This window comes from Hirundo rustica, chromosome 17 (genome assembly GCF_015227805.2).
Source record: "Hirundo rustica isolate bHirRus1 chromosome 17, bHirRus1.pri.v3, whole genome shotgun sequence".
Classification (NCBI taxonomy): domain Eukaryota; kingdom Metazoa; phylum Chordata; class Aves; order Passeriformes; family Hirundinidae; genus Hirundo; species Hirundo rustica.
The window spans coordinates 3,547,492-3,563,731 of NC_053466.1; the positions used below are offsets into that span (position 1 = coordinate 3,547,492).

Here is a 16,240-nt window from a genome sequence, read left to right on the forward strand (position 1 = left end):
GGTGCAGAGCCTCCTCAGAGGCCCCTGGAGATGGGCAGGAGGAGCGGGAGCTTGGATCCCACCCCAGGGGCCACGGGACAGCCCCTGGAGCTGGGCTGGAGGCTGTGCCCCACGGCCTCCCCCAGGACAGGCTGGGGCTGGGGAGCCCCTCCTCATCCAGCTCCTCAGGACAGCTTTTAGCAATAAAGATGGAAACCAGGCAGTGCCTTTGCTCCGGTTTAGGGCACAATCCGAGCCTTGGGTCCGGCCGGAATTCCTCCTCCTCCCCTTCCTCTTGCTGTTTGCTGACAGCTGCTCCTGCTGGGTGCCTCTGTGTCCCCAGGGGCGTCCCCAAGGCTCCGGAGGAGCTCCTGACGTGGAGCATTGGCTGATTCTCTCCTCCCACACCCCAGCAGGTACCGAGCACTGCCAGCGCCAGTCCTCACCCATCCCTTTGGACTGAAGCTGTTCTGGGGCGAAACTTCCAGGAAAAGATCCGGGGAGAAGCAAAAGCTTCTCATTCCTCGTCTGGACCACCAGACCCCGGTGTCAGCCGGCATTCCAAACTTTTAGCTTCGATCCAGACAGCCCCAACGTCCCCCAGCAGCTCCCAGAGGCAGGGAGGCGACTGTGTTCCCTAACTCAGCCCTCAGCAGGACGATTAAAGCCAACAGTTTTTGTTGGGATGTATTAATTTGAAAGTTCTACTTTTCACCTGCACAGAAAAGTTCTTCTTGTTAAAATTTTTTTTTTCTATATATTGTTTCTGTATGTACTGTACAAGTAACTTATTCTTGAATAATGCGATTTTACCGTAATATTAAAAAAAAAAAAAAAAAAAATCTGCTCTTAATAAACTGTTTTTAGAAGTTGTTTCTCAGTTGTAGCCTTCAGTCTGATTCTCTCCAGGTGCCTGGACATTGTTGTAGTGGATAGTGGATGCTGAAAGGCAGAAATGCTCCCTTGGACATGAAAATCCTCCGGTTCGTCCCCATGGGACGCTGCCTGCACCACTCAGGACACAGCACCTGGAGCAGGGAGAACTTTGTCTCATCTTTTTAAGGCATTTTGCCGGGGAATTCTTCACCCTTCCTTCTCCAGCAGCACCACTGACTTTTATTTTATACTTTCAGCACCTTAAGGTCCCATCTTGGACCTCTCCTGACCCCGTCCGGAGCGGCCGAGGGATGGGGAACACAAAAATCACCCGGACACAAAACCTTCTGAGAAAAACTCTGCTGAATTTGTGCTTCCCAGACCTTTCCCTTTTTCCTGCAACGCCCCTGAAGGAGCAGCACACAACAGGACAAAGCCTGGCTCCGGTCGGGATCGGAGCTGGAGCAGCTGCTACGGGGGAAGAGACTCAAAAATCACCACACAAACACCAAGGAGGGTCAGTTTTTAAAACTTTTTTTATTTTTTAATTTTTTTTTTTAAGTTTTTATTTTATATTATCTACAAAGTAAAAGTTTTCTTAACTTAAAAGTTACATCACTGTCTCACGATAGTGATTATCTCATCAAACGTGATTTATAAATAATAACTCATCCGTTTGACGATTAGAATTTTTTTTTTTTTTTTTCCCACTGAACCTGTTTTCAAGTTTAGTTAGAAGTAAAAGGGATCTCCAAGTCTTGATTTTTTAGTGATAATAGCAGCAAGAATCACTCTTGTTACTTCTTTTGCTAGCTGACGAGTTCATAACTTTGAAGGGTCATTAAAAAATAAATAACTTCCAGTTTTCAGCAAGCAGAGTTGGGGCACTTGCAGGACTCAGATACAGTGCATGGAATTATGGAATAGCCCACAAGTTCCTAAATGCCTCTACTCAGTCCGAATCTCTCCCACTGCAAGATGAACTGTTAGCATTCCTAGTGGATGTTACAAGAAAAAAAAAAAAAAAATAAAAAAAAAAATTTTTTTTTTTTTTTAAACAAAATAAAATGAAATTCTAGTTTTCTGTGCTTCCAGTTGGCAGAAGCAGTAGAAGGAGGGTATTTGGCCTACAAAAGGTATCCAGCCTTTCAGTTATTCCAGATGAGCCTTACAACTGCTGTTGGTGGTGGGCTTGTACTGTAAAAAAAAAGTTCAAATGTAAATAATAAATTGGCAAGCCACACAACAGTTTGCTAGTAAAGTGGTCACAGGACAACTACTGAGCTCAACTTTCTTTTATTTAATTTTTTTTTTCCTCTTTTACTTTTTTTTTTTTTTTCCGAGAACAAAACAAAACCCTGCACATCAAGATGTCCTTGGGACGTTATTTTTTTTTTTTTTTTCCTTTTCCTCTTTCCCTACCTAAGCCCTCAGAAAGCAGCTTTGTTCTGCTCACACATTCCCCAGGAAACATCAGGTAAAACCACATCGCTACCGAAGTTCAGAGGCTGTTTTTGAACTTGAACAACCAGAGAAACCAAAATAAAGTTACATTTAAAGCGGAAAGAAGTCACACAAAAACTCCTGCTTTTCCCCCCAAAGTCAAGCTGCAGAATTAAAAGTTTAGATTTGTCGTCACTTTACTTTAGCAGCAGCCTGGCAGCTCTACCCCCGCACATCATCTCGCTCCTGCCCTCCAGATTTAATCCAACCTCCGATCATTTATAAACTCCACAGAGTCCATCCCCCACGGCAAAACCGGAACCCTCATTCCCACAGCGCCAAGCGGCTCACGTTTATCCTCTCCTCTGCTCCAGCTAGAGAAAAATCGACATTTTCCCCTGAATCAGGCACATCTCACCAGCTAAACCTAACGCTCCCCCAGGCTGCCGAAGCGCAGCCGCGAAACGCAAGGACATCTTATAAGGTCGGACTTTTTTTTTTTTTTTTTCGTTTTATTTTTGGTTTCGTCTTATAAATTTTCTATTTTTTTTTTTTTTTCCCCCAAAAAAATCTGGTTCCTCCCAGCTCTGACTCCTGGCCCTGGCTGAGTTAGGGTGCAGGTGTCCCGGGCACACAGTCCTCACCTGAAGGGTGGGTCATATAGGGGAAATGTGTTGTTGTCGAGACTGGAATGGGCTGTAGTGCACTTTGAGCGAGGGCGGCTTGGGGACCACCGGGAGGCTGTGTCGTCATTAGCATCATTGGAGCATGGGCAGTTGGGTGAGAAGGAACCATTCCTGACTGTACATGAGCCTGAAACAAAGAGCTCTTTAGTATCATGGTCACAAGGAGGCAGCAACTCCTGGCCGCGTGACTGGCGAAAAGTTCGCTCCGGGGCTGGAAATCCCGAGGTTTACTCTTCGTTTGTTTGGGGGTTTTTTTTTTTTGGTTTGTTGTGTTGGTTTTTTTTGTTTTTTTTTAAAGGGGTTAAGGCAGAGGTTGTAACACAAAAAAAAGAAAAAAATAAAAGGAAAAATAACAACGACAAAAAAAGGAAAAAGAACGATTTCAAAAAAAAAAGGGCTCAAGTCCTTACTGCTGGCTGTGGGTTGGGTTCTCAAATTTTAGCCATTTTGCCAGCATTAAAAGGGAGGGGAGGGTATTTAAAAAAAAAAAAAAATATATATATATATATATATAAAACAATTCAGCAACAAATCTTCCAAACATTTCTGTTAGTCACCTACATCAAAGCACTTCCCAGAGGGTACAGACAGGAAACTTCACAGGCACTGGGGACTTTGGAATCCCTTTCCCCAGCTCTCTCCTTGCACAAGGCCACGTTCCCTCCTGGCTCCCTGCCCTGGGAAGCTCCCTGTCCTCTCCAGCGACCTGTGCCCACACGGTGCTCAGCAAAGTCCTCCTGACACGATTTCATCCCTTCCCACTCTCGGGAAAGCTTTGTGCTGCTGCCAGTTCAGCTCACGGCAGCTCTTGTGTCACCTGAGCCATCAGCACTAAATCTCCGTGGAAAAGGAGATTAATCCTGCCCAGGGCTGATCACCTCTGGCAAACAACTTCAGGAACTTGGGGGGTGGGTTCTTTAGCTCAGAGCAGTTCACGTCTCTAGAAGTCAGCAATTTGTTTTATTTAAAAACCTAGCCAACGGTAATTTCTCGAAAGCACAAAGGAACTCCAGAGCTCTCAGTGGATTTCTCCTGGGAAAAGAAAAAATAAAAGAAAAAAAGCCCCCAAAACCCCATCATTTGTTCCTAAGGTTTGCTTTGTCCTTCTACCAAATCCCAGAACTGCAGCCTCACAGGTCTCCCATGCCAGTAAAGACAGATAGCAGGTAGTGGCCAGAATTTTATTTCTTAAAGACAAAAAGGGTTACTTGACTCATCACAGACATTCCCCAAACTCTTTGATCAGACTTGCACATGTTAGTGTAGCACTCCCAGAAGCCTTTAAAGGCAGGAACTGCCAATTCAAATCTCACTCTTGCTCTTAAAAAAAAAAAAAAGAAAAAAAAGTAACGTTTAGGAGATCAGGTTGTGGAACAGAAATCTCTCCCAGGACTGGCTCCACGCTGACTTTGACAAAACATGCTATTGTAGAAGCCATCGTTATAGAGCAGCTATTCATAGAGCAGCTGGAGTCAATACACACAGTGGATAAAATTTTTCTGCTGTGGCTCAAATGTTTTGTAAATTGGCAGCTGACAGCACTCCGAGATGAATTTGAAAGCGCTGGTTCTCAAGTGAGACATCTATCAGCTCAGGATTCGTCTGATAACCTGAAGGGAATTTGGATTGATCCCCCATGTTGGCCTAACTGAAATTCTCCCTATGTGGTGTTTCAGAATTGTGTTTAGAAGCTGGGAAGGAGGCTGCTAAAAAAACCCCAAAAACTATTAAATCCAGTGATTAGTTTCCCCACGATGGAGTAATCACACTCATTTAAAATTTCTGGCAGAACTGTAGTTATGCCTTCGCATTTTTGAGGGAACTACTTCATTGGGAAAGTCAATTAGTTTGGTGTAAATATCACAAATTGCAGCTTTCACTCTTTAAAAAAAAAAAAAAGAAAAAAAAGAAAAAAAAGCAGAAGAGACTGCACAAGTTAAAACCAAGGGCAAGGCAGGCTTTGTCTGTGATTGCTAAAAATCCTGCCTGAGCAGTCAGTTCTGACTCAAAGTTGCATCTGATTTAATTTGGTTTGCTTGGCACACAGAAAGGAAGGCAATGGTCACATCCTGCACATCCCTGGCCTGGCCAGGGCACAATTCTGGCACAGCTTTACCCTTTCATGGCCTCCAAGCAAATGTTTTGTGTTTCAAATCACAGCGCTGGACATGCCACTAAGCCAAGACCCCTCTGAGGAGCTCGAAACACCCCCCAGGCATTCACAGCAGTGCCTTCACACCAGAGCAGAGCAGGAGTCTTGTTTCTGGCAGGAAACAGAGGAGGGGAGGACGTGCCAAGATGTCACAGCAATCATCAGCCTTGGCCATCCTCTCCAACCCCTCCCCCCCAAAAAAAAGCAGAGAAATCAAAAGCCTAAGAGAATCAAAAAGCTAAAAACTCAACATCAGTAAAACGATTCCTAAAGAACTATTGATTTATTGGCTTAACTGACTGTCCCAGGGACCAAAAGCAAAGATTTTATCAGAATTCTGCAAGGGACTGGACACCTGTCAGATTAACATCCCTAATCACAGTTAGTCACCTTGTCCCAAGCTGTGTGAGAAGACAGAAGCCAGACACCAAGTTCTTGGTCTGAAGAAGAAATTGTGCAGGCAAATTACTGATTGAACTGCCCCCGTTCTTGACAAAGGACACTAAATCCAGGAGATTTGGTAAACATCAGAAAAATCCCTGTCACACTGCTTTACACGGAGCTCTTGATTAATCTATCATGTGCTTCCCTTGCCCAAATCCTTTTTCTCAGGGAGCTGACCACAAGAGAGCAGTTAAGAGAAGCGGGTTTCTGATTCTGAAGCAAAGACTGTTGTTTTAGGTTGCCCAACAATCTTTGGGGACCTTCAGCACAAGCAGTTCATTTAGAACCACACACACAGCACACACTCACCAGGCACACAGAGGCTTCTTTCTGCAAGGATTGTCCTGCAGTCGCCTTAACTCTCTCCTCTCTGCCTGCACTGCCTTGCTGCTCCCTGGAAAACCTCTCATGTCCTCCTCTGGATGTATTTGTATAAAATTTGTCTACGATGCAGAGCCTGAAACCGCCACCGACAGCAGCAATTCAGCCTCCCTGCACTCAGCTCCCACCTCCAACCTTTCTGTATGCCAGCTCTTCCTGGGATCAGGCACCTGACTGAGCAGGGAACCCATCTGACCAAGAAACAGCCTAACAGGGGGGTAGGGGAGGCACGTTTCAGCTGAGGGCTGTCCCCAGCCTGGTCTGCTCCACGGCCAAGCAGTTCTGCGAGCAGAGTGGTGGGGACAGGGACAAGGATGGGAGCCAGGAACTGGGAAGAGAGCTCGATTTATTTCAGTAGCAGTGCCAGCTTAAGATGTCTTCATTAAACTACAGTCGCAGATGCACTAGGTGTTGGAAGCTGAGGTCCAAACGCACCTTGTCAAATTCTAAATAAAGGCAATGTACAGACAGAAACCTAAATAACAACAACAGGTCAAGTCTGAGCTGAGAGGTGACAGATCGGCAATCACTTCAGCGGGCCCGACTGTCCTAACTTCTGTGGCATTAAGACATTAAAGTCTTGAAGGTTGTTAAACTGTGTTTACCTGGGGGACATGGGCCATGTGTGGCGGATTGGTATATGCAGGTTGAACATGGGAGGGATGAATGGTGAAGACTGTTTGTTGTGCTGTAGGAAAATTGTTTTGTGGAGACTGCGTGTTGGAGCCTGGCGTCATGGAAGGAGGGGTTGGAGCTAGACCTGCGTGGTAAATCGCCGACTGCTGCTGGGGGTTGGCCAGGTGCAGGGCCTGGGCAGCCTGGTGCTGGTGGTGCTGCAAGAAAAACACAGAGATTGTTCAGGTTAGGGCTGAGGAATGACATCAGTCCTGCTAAGGAGAGAGGAGGGGGAACGTGCTCTCGATTCTGAATCGGTCAGTGGCGAAGCTAAGGATCGCCAGCGCTCCTGGGGAGACTACAACCCCACCAAGCTCAGCTCCTGCTGGCAAACAGAACCCAGAGCGCCAGGTAAAAGCATGCAGAACCTGGAGCTGGGAGTGCCTCACAGCTGCAGCCAGAGCTGTTCCCAGGAGGGAATTAAGGAACGCAGCACTACTCCAAGGAGCACTGTTTGCAGCTGCTTCGGCGAAATCCAATCACTCACATCTCAGCATTTATCCGCTATTTCCACTCCACTCACATGAAAGCACTGACACCAATCATGCTCCTTCCTTAACCCTTAAACTGAAACGTTCCCCCACACCCTGTGAACAGGAAGGAATGAGCACCCTTCTTCCTCTCAGAGAAATCAACACATCAACACCAAGCTGCAACCCCTCAAACACAACTCAAGGCAGTTCTGGGTCGTGTTACCTGCACGGGGCTTGGAGCAGGGTGGCTTCCAGCATGTTGGCTTTGCTGCTGGCCAGTTGGGGTGGCAGAAGGCTGAGGATGAGGAGGATGCGGATGCAGGGTAGCATTAGGGTGGGCATACTGCTGAGCAAGTGAGCCAGTGGAAACTAGGATGAAAAAGAGGAATATTTAACAGCGGGTACAGGACGTGCGCCTCCGTCAAAGTCACCACCTGCACTCCAAGAGTTCACTACAACTCAGTCTGTAAATATATTCCCTCCCCCTTCTAAAAAATAATATATATATATATATATATTTATCTTGCAAATAGCTGATGATCTTACCTTGCTTTTGTGTAGTTTGGTTTGGCAGGAAAATCTATAAACAACCGTAATTAGACAGTTCATCCTCCCTAACTTGACAATGTAACAGATACTACACAGAGAAAAGCAGTATTTCATCTTTTGTTTTGTCAAACAGACCCGTTTCAAAGATCAAATTGAAAATTTTCACACAATTTAGGATTTCCTGAGATGAGACTTTTCAAAGGTGTTACGAGCCATTTTTATTTCCACCATCCAAAAAAATATTCTTTGGCCTTATACCTGGCTAACCTCACCATGCTACTCTTCTGGAAATTGCTCACAGAACAGTCAGAGGGAAGCACTAACTCTGCCCAAGTGCTCCAGAGTAAATAAACACATCACAGCTGAGAAAACTGAGGCTGCTCGAGCATCAAATTTTTGCTGAAGCCACTTTCTTGTGCTAAAATAACCCATTCTGCCTCTGCCCTCGAGGCCAATCTGTTCTGGATCACCACCATCCCGTGAGCTCCCCAACACTGCCACGGAATTCTTCATTCCTTGAAACAGCAGCAAATAAGGCACAAAATTCCCAAAAAGGAAGAAAACTGAACAACAGAAAACGTTCACCCCAGCGAAGCCACATCTGTTGCTACAGCCCGTGCCAGTCTCCAACAACAAACACCAAGTTCCTTCTCGGATCCTGCTCTGTCCTGCTTCAAATGCACTAAATCCTACTTTTTTTTTTTTTATTTTTGAATTTTTGAGGGAATCTAAGCAAGTATGAAAAGCCAGAGTGACAAGGAGTCAGCTCAAAGCATGCAACGGGAAGGCAGCCCCCCAAAAATGAGGATGTTCCCCCTATTTCTTTTGGGTCTTGTGCAACAACCAGGCCGTGTCTGCGGCTGCTTCTGTGTGTGACAACACGTGTTAAATCTCTGATGTCACAGCCTGAAAGACCGGGGAGAGTTTTGCTGACAAAGTGCTGAAAAAGCAAACAGCCAAAGAAAACTATCAACCTGCTCCTCAATATTTCCTTCCACTGTTCCTTATTTGTTCTGGTGCCTTTTGGTTGTTCTGAAGTTAATTACTGATGAGTATCTACCAGGTTATATATAATTTATTTTTTTTTTAATGGAGTTGGTATTATGTGAGAACTTGATGGCCACTGCAGTTTTCCTCCAGCCTGGTTTGCTTTAAACCTCACAAATCCAAGTTCCAACTCACCGGAATACAAAAAGCCGGGATATTTTTGCCTAATTGAGGTTTTTCTCCCCTCTGCAGGTTCCTCCTTTGGAAAATAACTGCCTGCCACATTTAACTTAATCCCTGGCAAGCTCTATTAAATCTTCACTGAGCAAAGGGCCTTGCAGTGATGAGCAGTTTCAGGCTATTAATGCAGATGAACTAAATTCCTGCAGCCTGGAGTTGATCCTAATGTTCTTATCCCCGTGTTCAAGCACAGCTGTACACTCTGAGACTTCTTGATTGAGAGGGGTTTCAAAAATACCTCAATATTTTCTAAGCACACTGTCAAAAACCAGCAGGATCTTCTGCCACAGCATTTTGTTACGCTTCAAATCCAAATATTTTTGATTTTTTTTTAAACTTTGGTATCACTACTAAAATGTATTTTGCAGCAGCATCCCTGCCACGCTCCTACTTGACTTTCAGACCAAAATTATCAATGGCAACACTGATCATTTTTACAGCACCAAGTTGATGGCTTTCTACAGGAGGAAAATTTCCCAGCCTCATTATTATACACACTCTGAAGAAGGCCAGAAATTATTATCTTTGTCAAAGTAATAGAGATAAATGGAAGGAGGGATTACTTGCTTGCCAAAGGGCACGTTAGACCAGCAATCCTCCCGGTGCCTCGGCCACAGAGCTGCCAAGCCTGACCACAAATTAACTCCAACGCCATTCAAGAGGCTTTAAAACGTGTATGAAATTTAATTCCACGCTGTAAGATGCTCAAGGCTTCCCACACCGCTTGTTAAGAGCTCCCAAAACAACGCGGGACTCCCTTAAACCATTTGTACAACTCATCTTTTGGTTCTTTATGGCCAGGAGACTCATGAACTCAGTTGTTCTGAAGCTGGTATTTCCACAATAAAACTTCACAATAAGGAATTTCTCTCTTTAAGACACTACTTAAACCAAGGAATAGCACCCTAAAGAATAGATGTAAACCAGGGGGAGGATCAGGTTTTTGTCATAGTGGCAGCTCTTCCAAAACCACCTAATATTTTATCCATAGCTTCGGATTTGAAGTGCTGGACTTTTTCATACTGAAGAGCATTTATTTCTCAAGCTTCTCCTCTCCTTCATTTTGTCTTTAGCAGATGACCTTAAGGACCAAACTTGTAGAGCTTAAAACCACTTCAGATGCTGCTGCAAATTATGTTTTAATAGTAATGTTAAAAGTGCCTTTCAAAAAATGTGATCTGGGCACTTCTCTAAACCCTGGCCAGTCCCTGCACACAAACCAAGAACAACTCAGCACGTCTGAAATGCATTCCCAGTTCAAAACCAGGGTTCAGACTCCAACTCCAGCAGTGTAAATGGGTTTTTATGTTTAGTTACTGCAAGTAATTCCTGCCAGGGCAATGAAATCTCTGAGACCAGCAGGGCTGTCAAAGGAGTCTTGTAAAAGCCATGAAAAATTCACCTGCTCGGCCAGAACTGAAACACTTTCCCCGGGATTTTTTAAAAGAAGTTTTTGCCTGGTCATCAAAACAGCTCACTGCCCAAATTAACAGCAAATAAGACAAGACAGGAGGTGGGGAAAAAAAAAAAAAAAAAAAAAAAAAAGACCCATTATCCAACGTTTTTCCTCAATTGTCAGTATTTTGGAGATTTTCCAAATGGCCACCTCTTATCTGAGAAATGTGCCAGGAAAGCTCTAGGAAAGGACACACCTTGCTGCAAGTCACCTCAGCTCATTCCAGCACAAACACACTGGGTTTCTCACCTTTTATGCCCTAAATTCCTCTGCCTGGGCTGACCTGCTTCACTTCTGCACCTTTCTAACCAACCTGGTTCTAACGTGAGATATTTCACTGCACTGACCTGGCAGGGACACGTGGGGAGGGAAGAGACTCAGTCACGGAATTGGGAGAGGGGAAAAAAAAATAAAAATCAAAGGGATTGAATTACTGAATTCAACTCTAAGAACTGCACCCCGTTTCTGAGAGCAAACAAGAAGTAGTGTCAGCCACAGAACCCACAGAAGGAGCTGAAATCAAAAGAGGTCAGAGCAGCAGAAATCGAGCAGAACTCCCAGCTAGAAGGGAATATGGGAAACCACATGGGTGTCATTTTGTAATTTTGTTCTTTTTCCCCGGAATTTCAATGGTGCCAATGGTGGTCAGCGTTGGTCATGGTCCAAAGACGCACTGAAGAGCCTATTTTTCAAGAGCTGACCAGTGAACAAACTTCAAAACTATTGCCAGAGCCAGTAAGATGGTGAGGATAACTACATTTAAAAGACCTGAATGGTAGGAAGCAAAGAAATAGCAAATGTTTCTTTCAACATAACAAACATTTCAAGAAGTCATTTTACACAGGTAGAGGGGACTTGACTTCAAAGGTAATCCAAGAAAGGAACGAGGTTATTGAAGCGATTTCAGTGCACCAAACCAAGAGGCATGAACACAGCACGGGTCAGCATCCTGCAGCCCCCGCTCAGGCAGAACCAGTGTGGCACAAGAAACACAGGAAATCTGCTCCAGAGGAGATTTTTGGAGAACAAGTGGATTTTCTCACACCGCCCTTGCATGAGCTCATGCAAAATAAAAAATAAACAACAGGAGAGTGCCTGGCATGGGCTGCACGGACTTACAGACAGACACAGCAACAAGTGCCACGGCAGGACAGGAGCGAGAACGGAAACACCCTGAAACTGCAACTCCTCCTCTCCCGTGTCCTGGCTGAGAGTTCATCCTGCAAGCACCCCCCTCAAACCTCAGCTTCCTCCAAGCAGCTGCTGAGCAGCAGCAGGCAAAGCAGCGTTTTGCAGTTCTCTGCCTTGCCTGGGAGGTGTGGATGAGCTGCGGTGCCTGGAGAGCTGCAGCCCCTCTCCCAGCGCCTCCAGCGATGCTGGTCACCAGCACGGGCTGCAAGTGACAAAGTTCAGCTGCCAAGGAGCCCTCATCTCATCCCTGCCACACCACCATGACCACGAGTTGTGCCCAGCACTCCTGCAGTGACAGCTCTACTGAAAACTTCCTCCACCTCGGCTGCAACTCCAGTTATCTCCTCCCAGGGGCTCAAAACTTGAGCCATGGCTTTTTAAAAGGATGAGGCCCAAGTTACTTCTCCTTTCAGGATGCTGGGAACTCGTCAGGTGTAAAAAATCCTGTTTGGCTCATGAAAGGGAGCAAGGCAGCTGCCACAGGTTTAAGGAGTGGCTACAGAATCACAGAGTGGTTTGGGTGGGAAGGGACCTTCAAGATCATCTTGCTCCACACCTTCCACTACCCCCGGCTGCTCCAAGCCCCGTCCAACCCAGCCTTGGACACTTCCAGGGATCCAGGAGCAGCCACAGCTTCTCTGGGCCTCACCACTCTCACAGGGAAGGATTTCTTAGAGCCCACCTCTGGCTGCAGATGAAAAGATTGGGTAGTGAAGTCAGAGATTGTTCCATAGTCAAAATAAATTTTTGAAGAATTGACCACTCAGCTTATTGTGATCACATAAATCAGTTCCAAAGCTCCGTTCCCTGCCCTCTGAGAGGAACCTTCCTGCGTTTTCCACATCCTGGTTTGGTGCAAGGAAACTTGTTCCCTCAACACGTCCCATTCCTTTAACATGTGCTTCTTTAGAAAGTGCTTTTCTGTACAATCAAAATTAGTACAAAAAACCCAACTCACTGGCAAAGTAGAAAGAAGGGCCTGTCTCCTTGCTGTATGGTATTTTGGGACATGCTGAATTTGGGAAATAGAAAGGTAAATTAGCCTCTTGCCACGTGCATACTTCCCATCTTCTGGAAAGGTCAGTGTCAGTTTTAATTTTTTTTATTTTTTTTAAAATTTTTTTTGAAGACTCTAGAACCATGCAGATATTTTTTTTTTATTTACTTAGCTGCTATTAGAGCTAGATATTTCGTTTTACAAACGAGTGGAGATGAAACACAAGCGAGCCTTCCTTCTCGACTGTGACACTGAGGTCTGCAATTCCTCTTAATTAACACAAACAGAAAACTTTTATGTCAATTCACGGTCTATTACTGTCCACTGCAACGAGAAGGTTAAAATGCAATTACACTAGAGCAGAAACTGGCCCTTGCTTTTTCAGCTACAGCACTGCCATTCTGAACAGTTCCAAGACAACTTTGGTGACTGCTTCACTCTTAGTCCCTGGAGAATCCTCTGAAGTTTATATTATATCCACCATTGTACTATCAGGGGAATAGAATTTACTCTACTGCTGAGACAGAAACCAGATAAAAGTTAGAGACAACACCAGACCAGTAAAACATATGCAGAAAGGGAAAGGGGAAGGGAGAACGGGGACAGGAATGAGAGCACAAAAAACAGGAAATGCATCCGTGTAAAACCAAGGCTTGATTTTACACAAGTTCTCCAACGCTAAAGTTAAGTTTTTTGCAGAGGACTCCCAATTATCTGGAAACAAATCAGCCACGTGGAAAACTGACACAAGTCCATCGTCACAGGAATGGACAGATCCACCCTCTACTCGGTCACCAAATTTTCTCCCAGCAGCAGAAGCCTGGCCTGGGCTTTGTGTGACACAGGAGCCAAGCTGGGACCCAGACCAGCGAACTCCAGCAGCCCCAGGCCAGGGACTGAGAGGTCACCCCCAGCCAGCAGCTGCCAGCCAGCCACAGAACCTTCTGAGCCCAAGGTGCAGCTGAGCAGGGGAAGGATGACACCTCCAGGTGGGCAGAGGGGCAGGGAAAGGTGTCACACTTCCAACTCTCCCGGGCACGGACGGCTCCGCAGCTGAGGCGACACAGACGCTCTTATCGTCTGGCTCGGGAAGAAAGTTGTTTGGACATTGTCCTTCCCCGTTTCGAGGGGGAAAAACCCCGGTGATCTGAACACTCCTCTGTCCTGTCTTTAGCTGGGGTTACTGGGACCACGCAGCTCTGCTTCTGTCTCTTGGCAGCACAGGGGTTGTGACACCGTGAACCGGCAAGGAAATCCCAGAAGTGCAGGAATATCCCATTACACAGCATTAGACAAAAGGACTTTTCTTTAAAATGGAAGAGTGCTTTATCACCAAGTGTAGGTCACCGTATGTGTTTTGGATTCAGCTATCTCTTCACAAGACAGGAAGGAAAACAACCCCAAACTTTTGGCAGTGAGGGTGGCTCCCTCAAATCGACAGGAATTTCTCTTGGCTGCCGGGCTGTTACTATTTGCCACAGACTTTCAACTCGTCCCAAACCATTAGTGAAGGTGGAGTTTCAGATCTTACCGGAAAACATTTCACACCTTAGGAATACTTGATAAGCAGTTTCCCCCCAACCCCCAGGTCTCAGCACAGTGGTTCTCGCAGACATCTTCTCTCTACCACATATGCAGGAGAAAAACCGAGTGAATTCTGCAGGAATAACTCAAAGCAAGCACCAGTACCTTGAAGGGTAAAAGGGTGGAGTGGCCCACTGAATCCTGATATCAGTGCTAAAAGTAAGTAATAATGTATTTTTTTTTTAAAAAAAAATCAGATAGCAATTTTAAAGAGCCAAAAGGGAAATTGTTTGTGCAAAATCAAAAAGCGGCAGCGGTGGTTGTTTCTCAGGAAGTTGTTATTCTGTACTTTCAAATTTTTTTTTTTTAAGAGAGGACCAGAATCAAAGTGCACAGATATATTTAGTTCAAATGTGGGTAAACTCAAGATTCCCAAAAGACAGAGCATAAGTTACGGATATTTTCTTATAGTCACTCAGTCAGATGTGAACAATTCCAACATGATGTTCTTTAGCTCCGCAAGCAGCTCAGATTGGTCACCTCTGGCATTCCTGCCTTTTCCCCACACACGGATAAATGGAAGCTGAAGCGGACACGTTACAGCTGGACACACTTTGAGGAAGCACAGTCCATCTGGGCCAGGTCTTCAGGCACTCAGCACATGGAAGACTTGCAAAAATGCGAATTGAGAGGGTGCTGCGGAACATCGGGAGCCGTTCCATGTGTCACTGTCACCTCGGAAGGTGAGGGGTACATTTGGGACAGTTCACGTTCACTAAACACGTCTGCACGGGGGCAAGAACACACCCTTAAAAAAGGTCTGTCACATGGAGTTCATGATCCTCTTGGGTTGAACGGTTTCAGTAACAAAAACTTCAAGCACTGGAAGTTGGGAGAATATTTAGAAGAGTCACCAAGTAGCTACTCGAAAGAACACAGGAGGACAGGCCATTTCTGTTAAATTAGGTGCTCTCGGGAAAGTAATATTTAATTACATGGCAGGAAATACCAAAGAACTCTCAAGTTTGACCCAACTTAGCTGTTTGCACTGGCAGGCAGTCACATATCTACAACAGACAAGCTGCAAAACCAACACAAAATGAGATCTAACAGTTGCAAGTTAGAATATCAGTGAAAGAAACTATACAGACATCTGATCAAAGCCAAGCAAGGCAACGGGCTTGTACTTCAACGCTGCAGAACCCACTGATTACAGGAGATAAGGATGGTGCACAATGGGAAATTGCTAGGAAGTCACATGCAACCATTCTGAATCAAATCTCAGATTATCTCATGTTTGGTTTTATTTGAATTAGAATTTGAGAGGAGGGTTTTCACCAATAAAGGTCTGAAAGCCTTTGATCGTTCGCTTTATCGGAATTCTATTTAATCTAATGAAAAAGCAAACAGAAGATCTGCTTACACGGACACCTCAAGCACAAGAGTTGAAAAGATCAAAGTAACACAATTAGCAAGGACCTGTGAGAGAAAGATTAATCTCTACAAGTAACTTCCATTTCAGCTTCAGCACAAACGAGCTCAAATGTTCTTCCTCCGAGCGTCAAAGTTAAGTTATTTTTGTTTCTTAACTCTGTTACCACAGCACTGCAGAGATCTGACAGGATGTTTTCAGACGGGTAAGACACCTCTTAAAATCAGAATTAATTTCCCACTAAACTCCAGATTCTCTGTAAAGTTTTCATGACACGCCATGGACTTCCATTAAGTAGCAGTGTAAAACTAAGCACCCAAAAACATACAAAGATGTCTAAAGGTACAGAAAATCTTTTATTAGAATCTAAGTCAATAATATATGTGACCCAATAAAACTTTTCCTCAGATGCTATAACAAGTATTGAAATGCCATGTTTTCAAGAGACCATCTGCTGTTTTGACATTTTATGACAATTTCCAAGCCTTACACAACCTTGACTCTACCTCTTTCAATAGCATGTTTTGCAGAGAGCTCTTTTTCCTCCGAATTGGGCCTTGATTTATCATACATTTATAATGCTTCAGAAAGTTCTTGCACATTTTACTTTTGTCACAAGGTAACCCACATTTTCAGCACTTCACTGTAAGTGAAAAATGCCCATCTGAGAATGCTAGGGACTAATTGTCCAAGTGAGAGCAATACATGAGCTGTTCCATTTGCTTATTCTTGACTTACCAAATGAGAAAGGTAAG

General features: G+C 44.9%; 1 protein-coding gene across 12 annotated transcripts in view; it reads right to left on the reverse strand.

Annotated features, from left to right (window-relative positions):
• Nucleotides 1–1,373: 1,373 nt before the first annotated feature.
• Nucleotides 1,374–16,240, reverse strand: part of ATXN2 (ataxin 2) — a 49,570-nt gene continuing 34,703 nt past the window's right edge. For 4 of the 12 annotated variants that reach the window (XM_040080699.2, XM_040080698.2, XM_040080690.2 and 1 more), the window contains 3 exons: nt 7,333–7,478; nt 6,567–6,794; nt 2,107–3,111 (listed from right to left, as the gene is read on the reverse strand). In XM_040080699.2, coding sequence (XP_039936633.1) covers nt 2,908–3,111; nt 6,567–6,794; nt 7,333–7,478 — 578 coding nt within the window. In that variant the 3' untranslated portion in view covers nt 2,107–2,907. Of the gene's footprint in view, nt 2,053–2,103; nt 3,112–6,566; nt 6,795–7,332; nt 7,479–16,240 lie in introns of those variants that run through there. The other 8 variants (XM_040080691.2, XM_040080689.2, XM_040080696.2 and 5 more) reach the window with 5 other exon arrangements.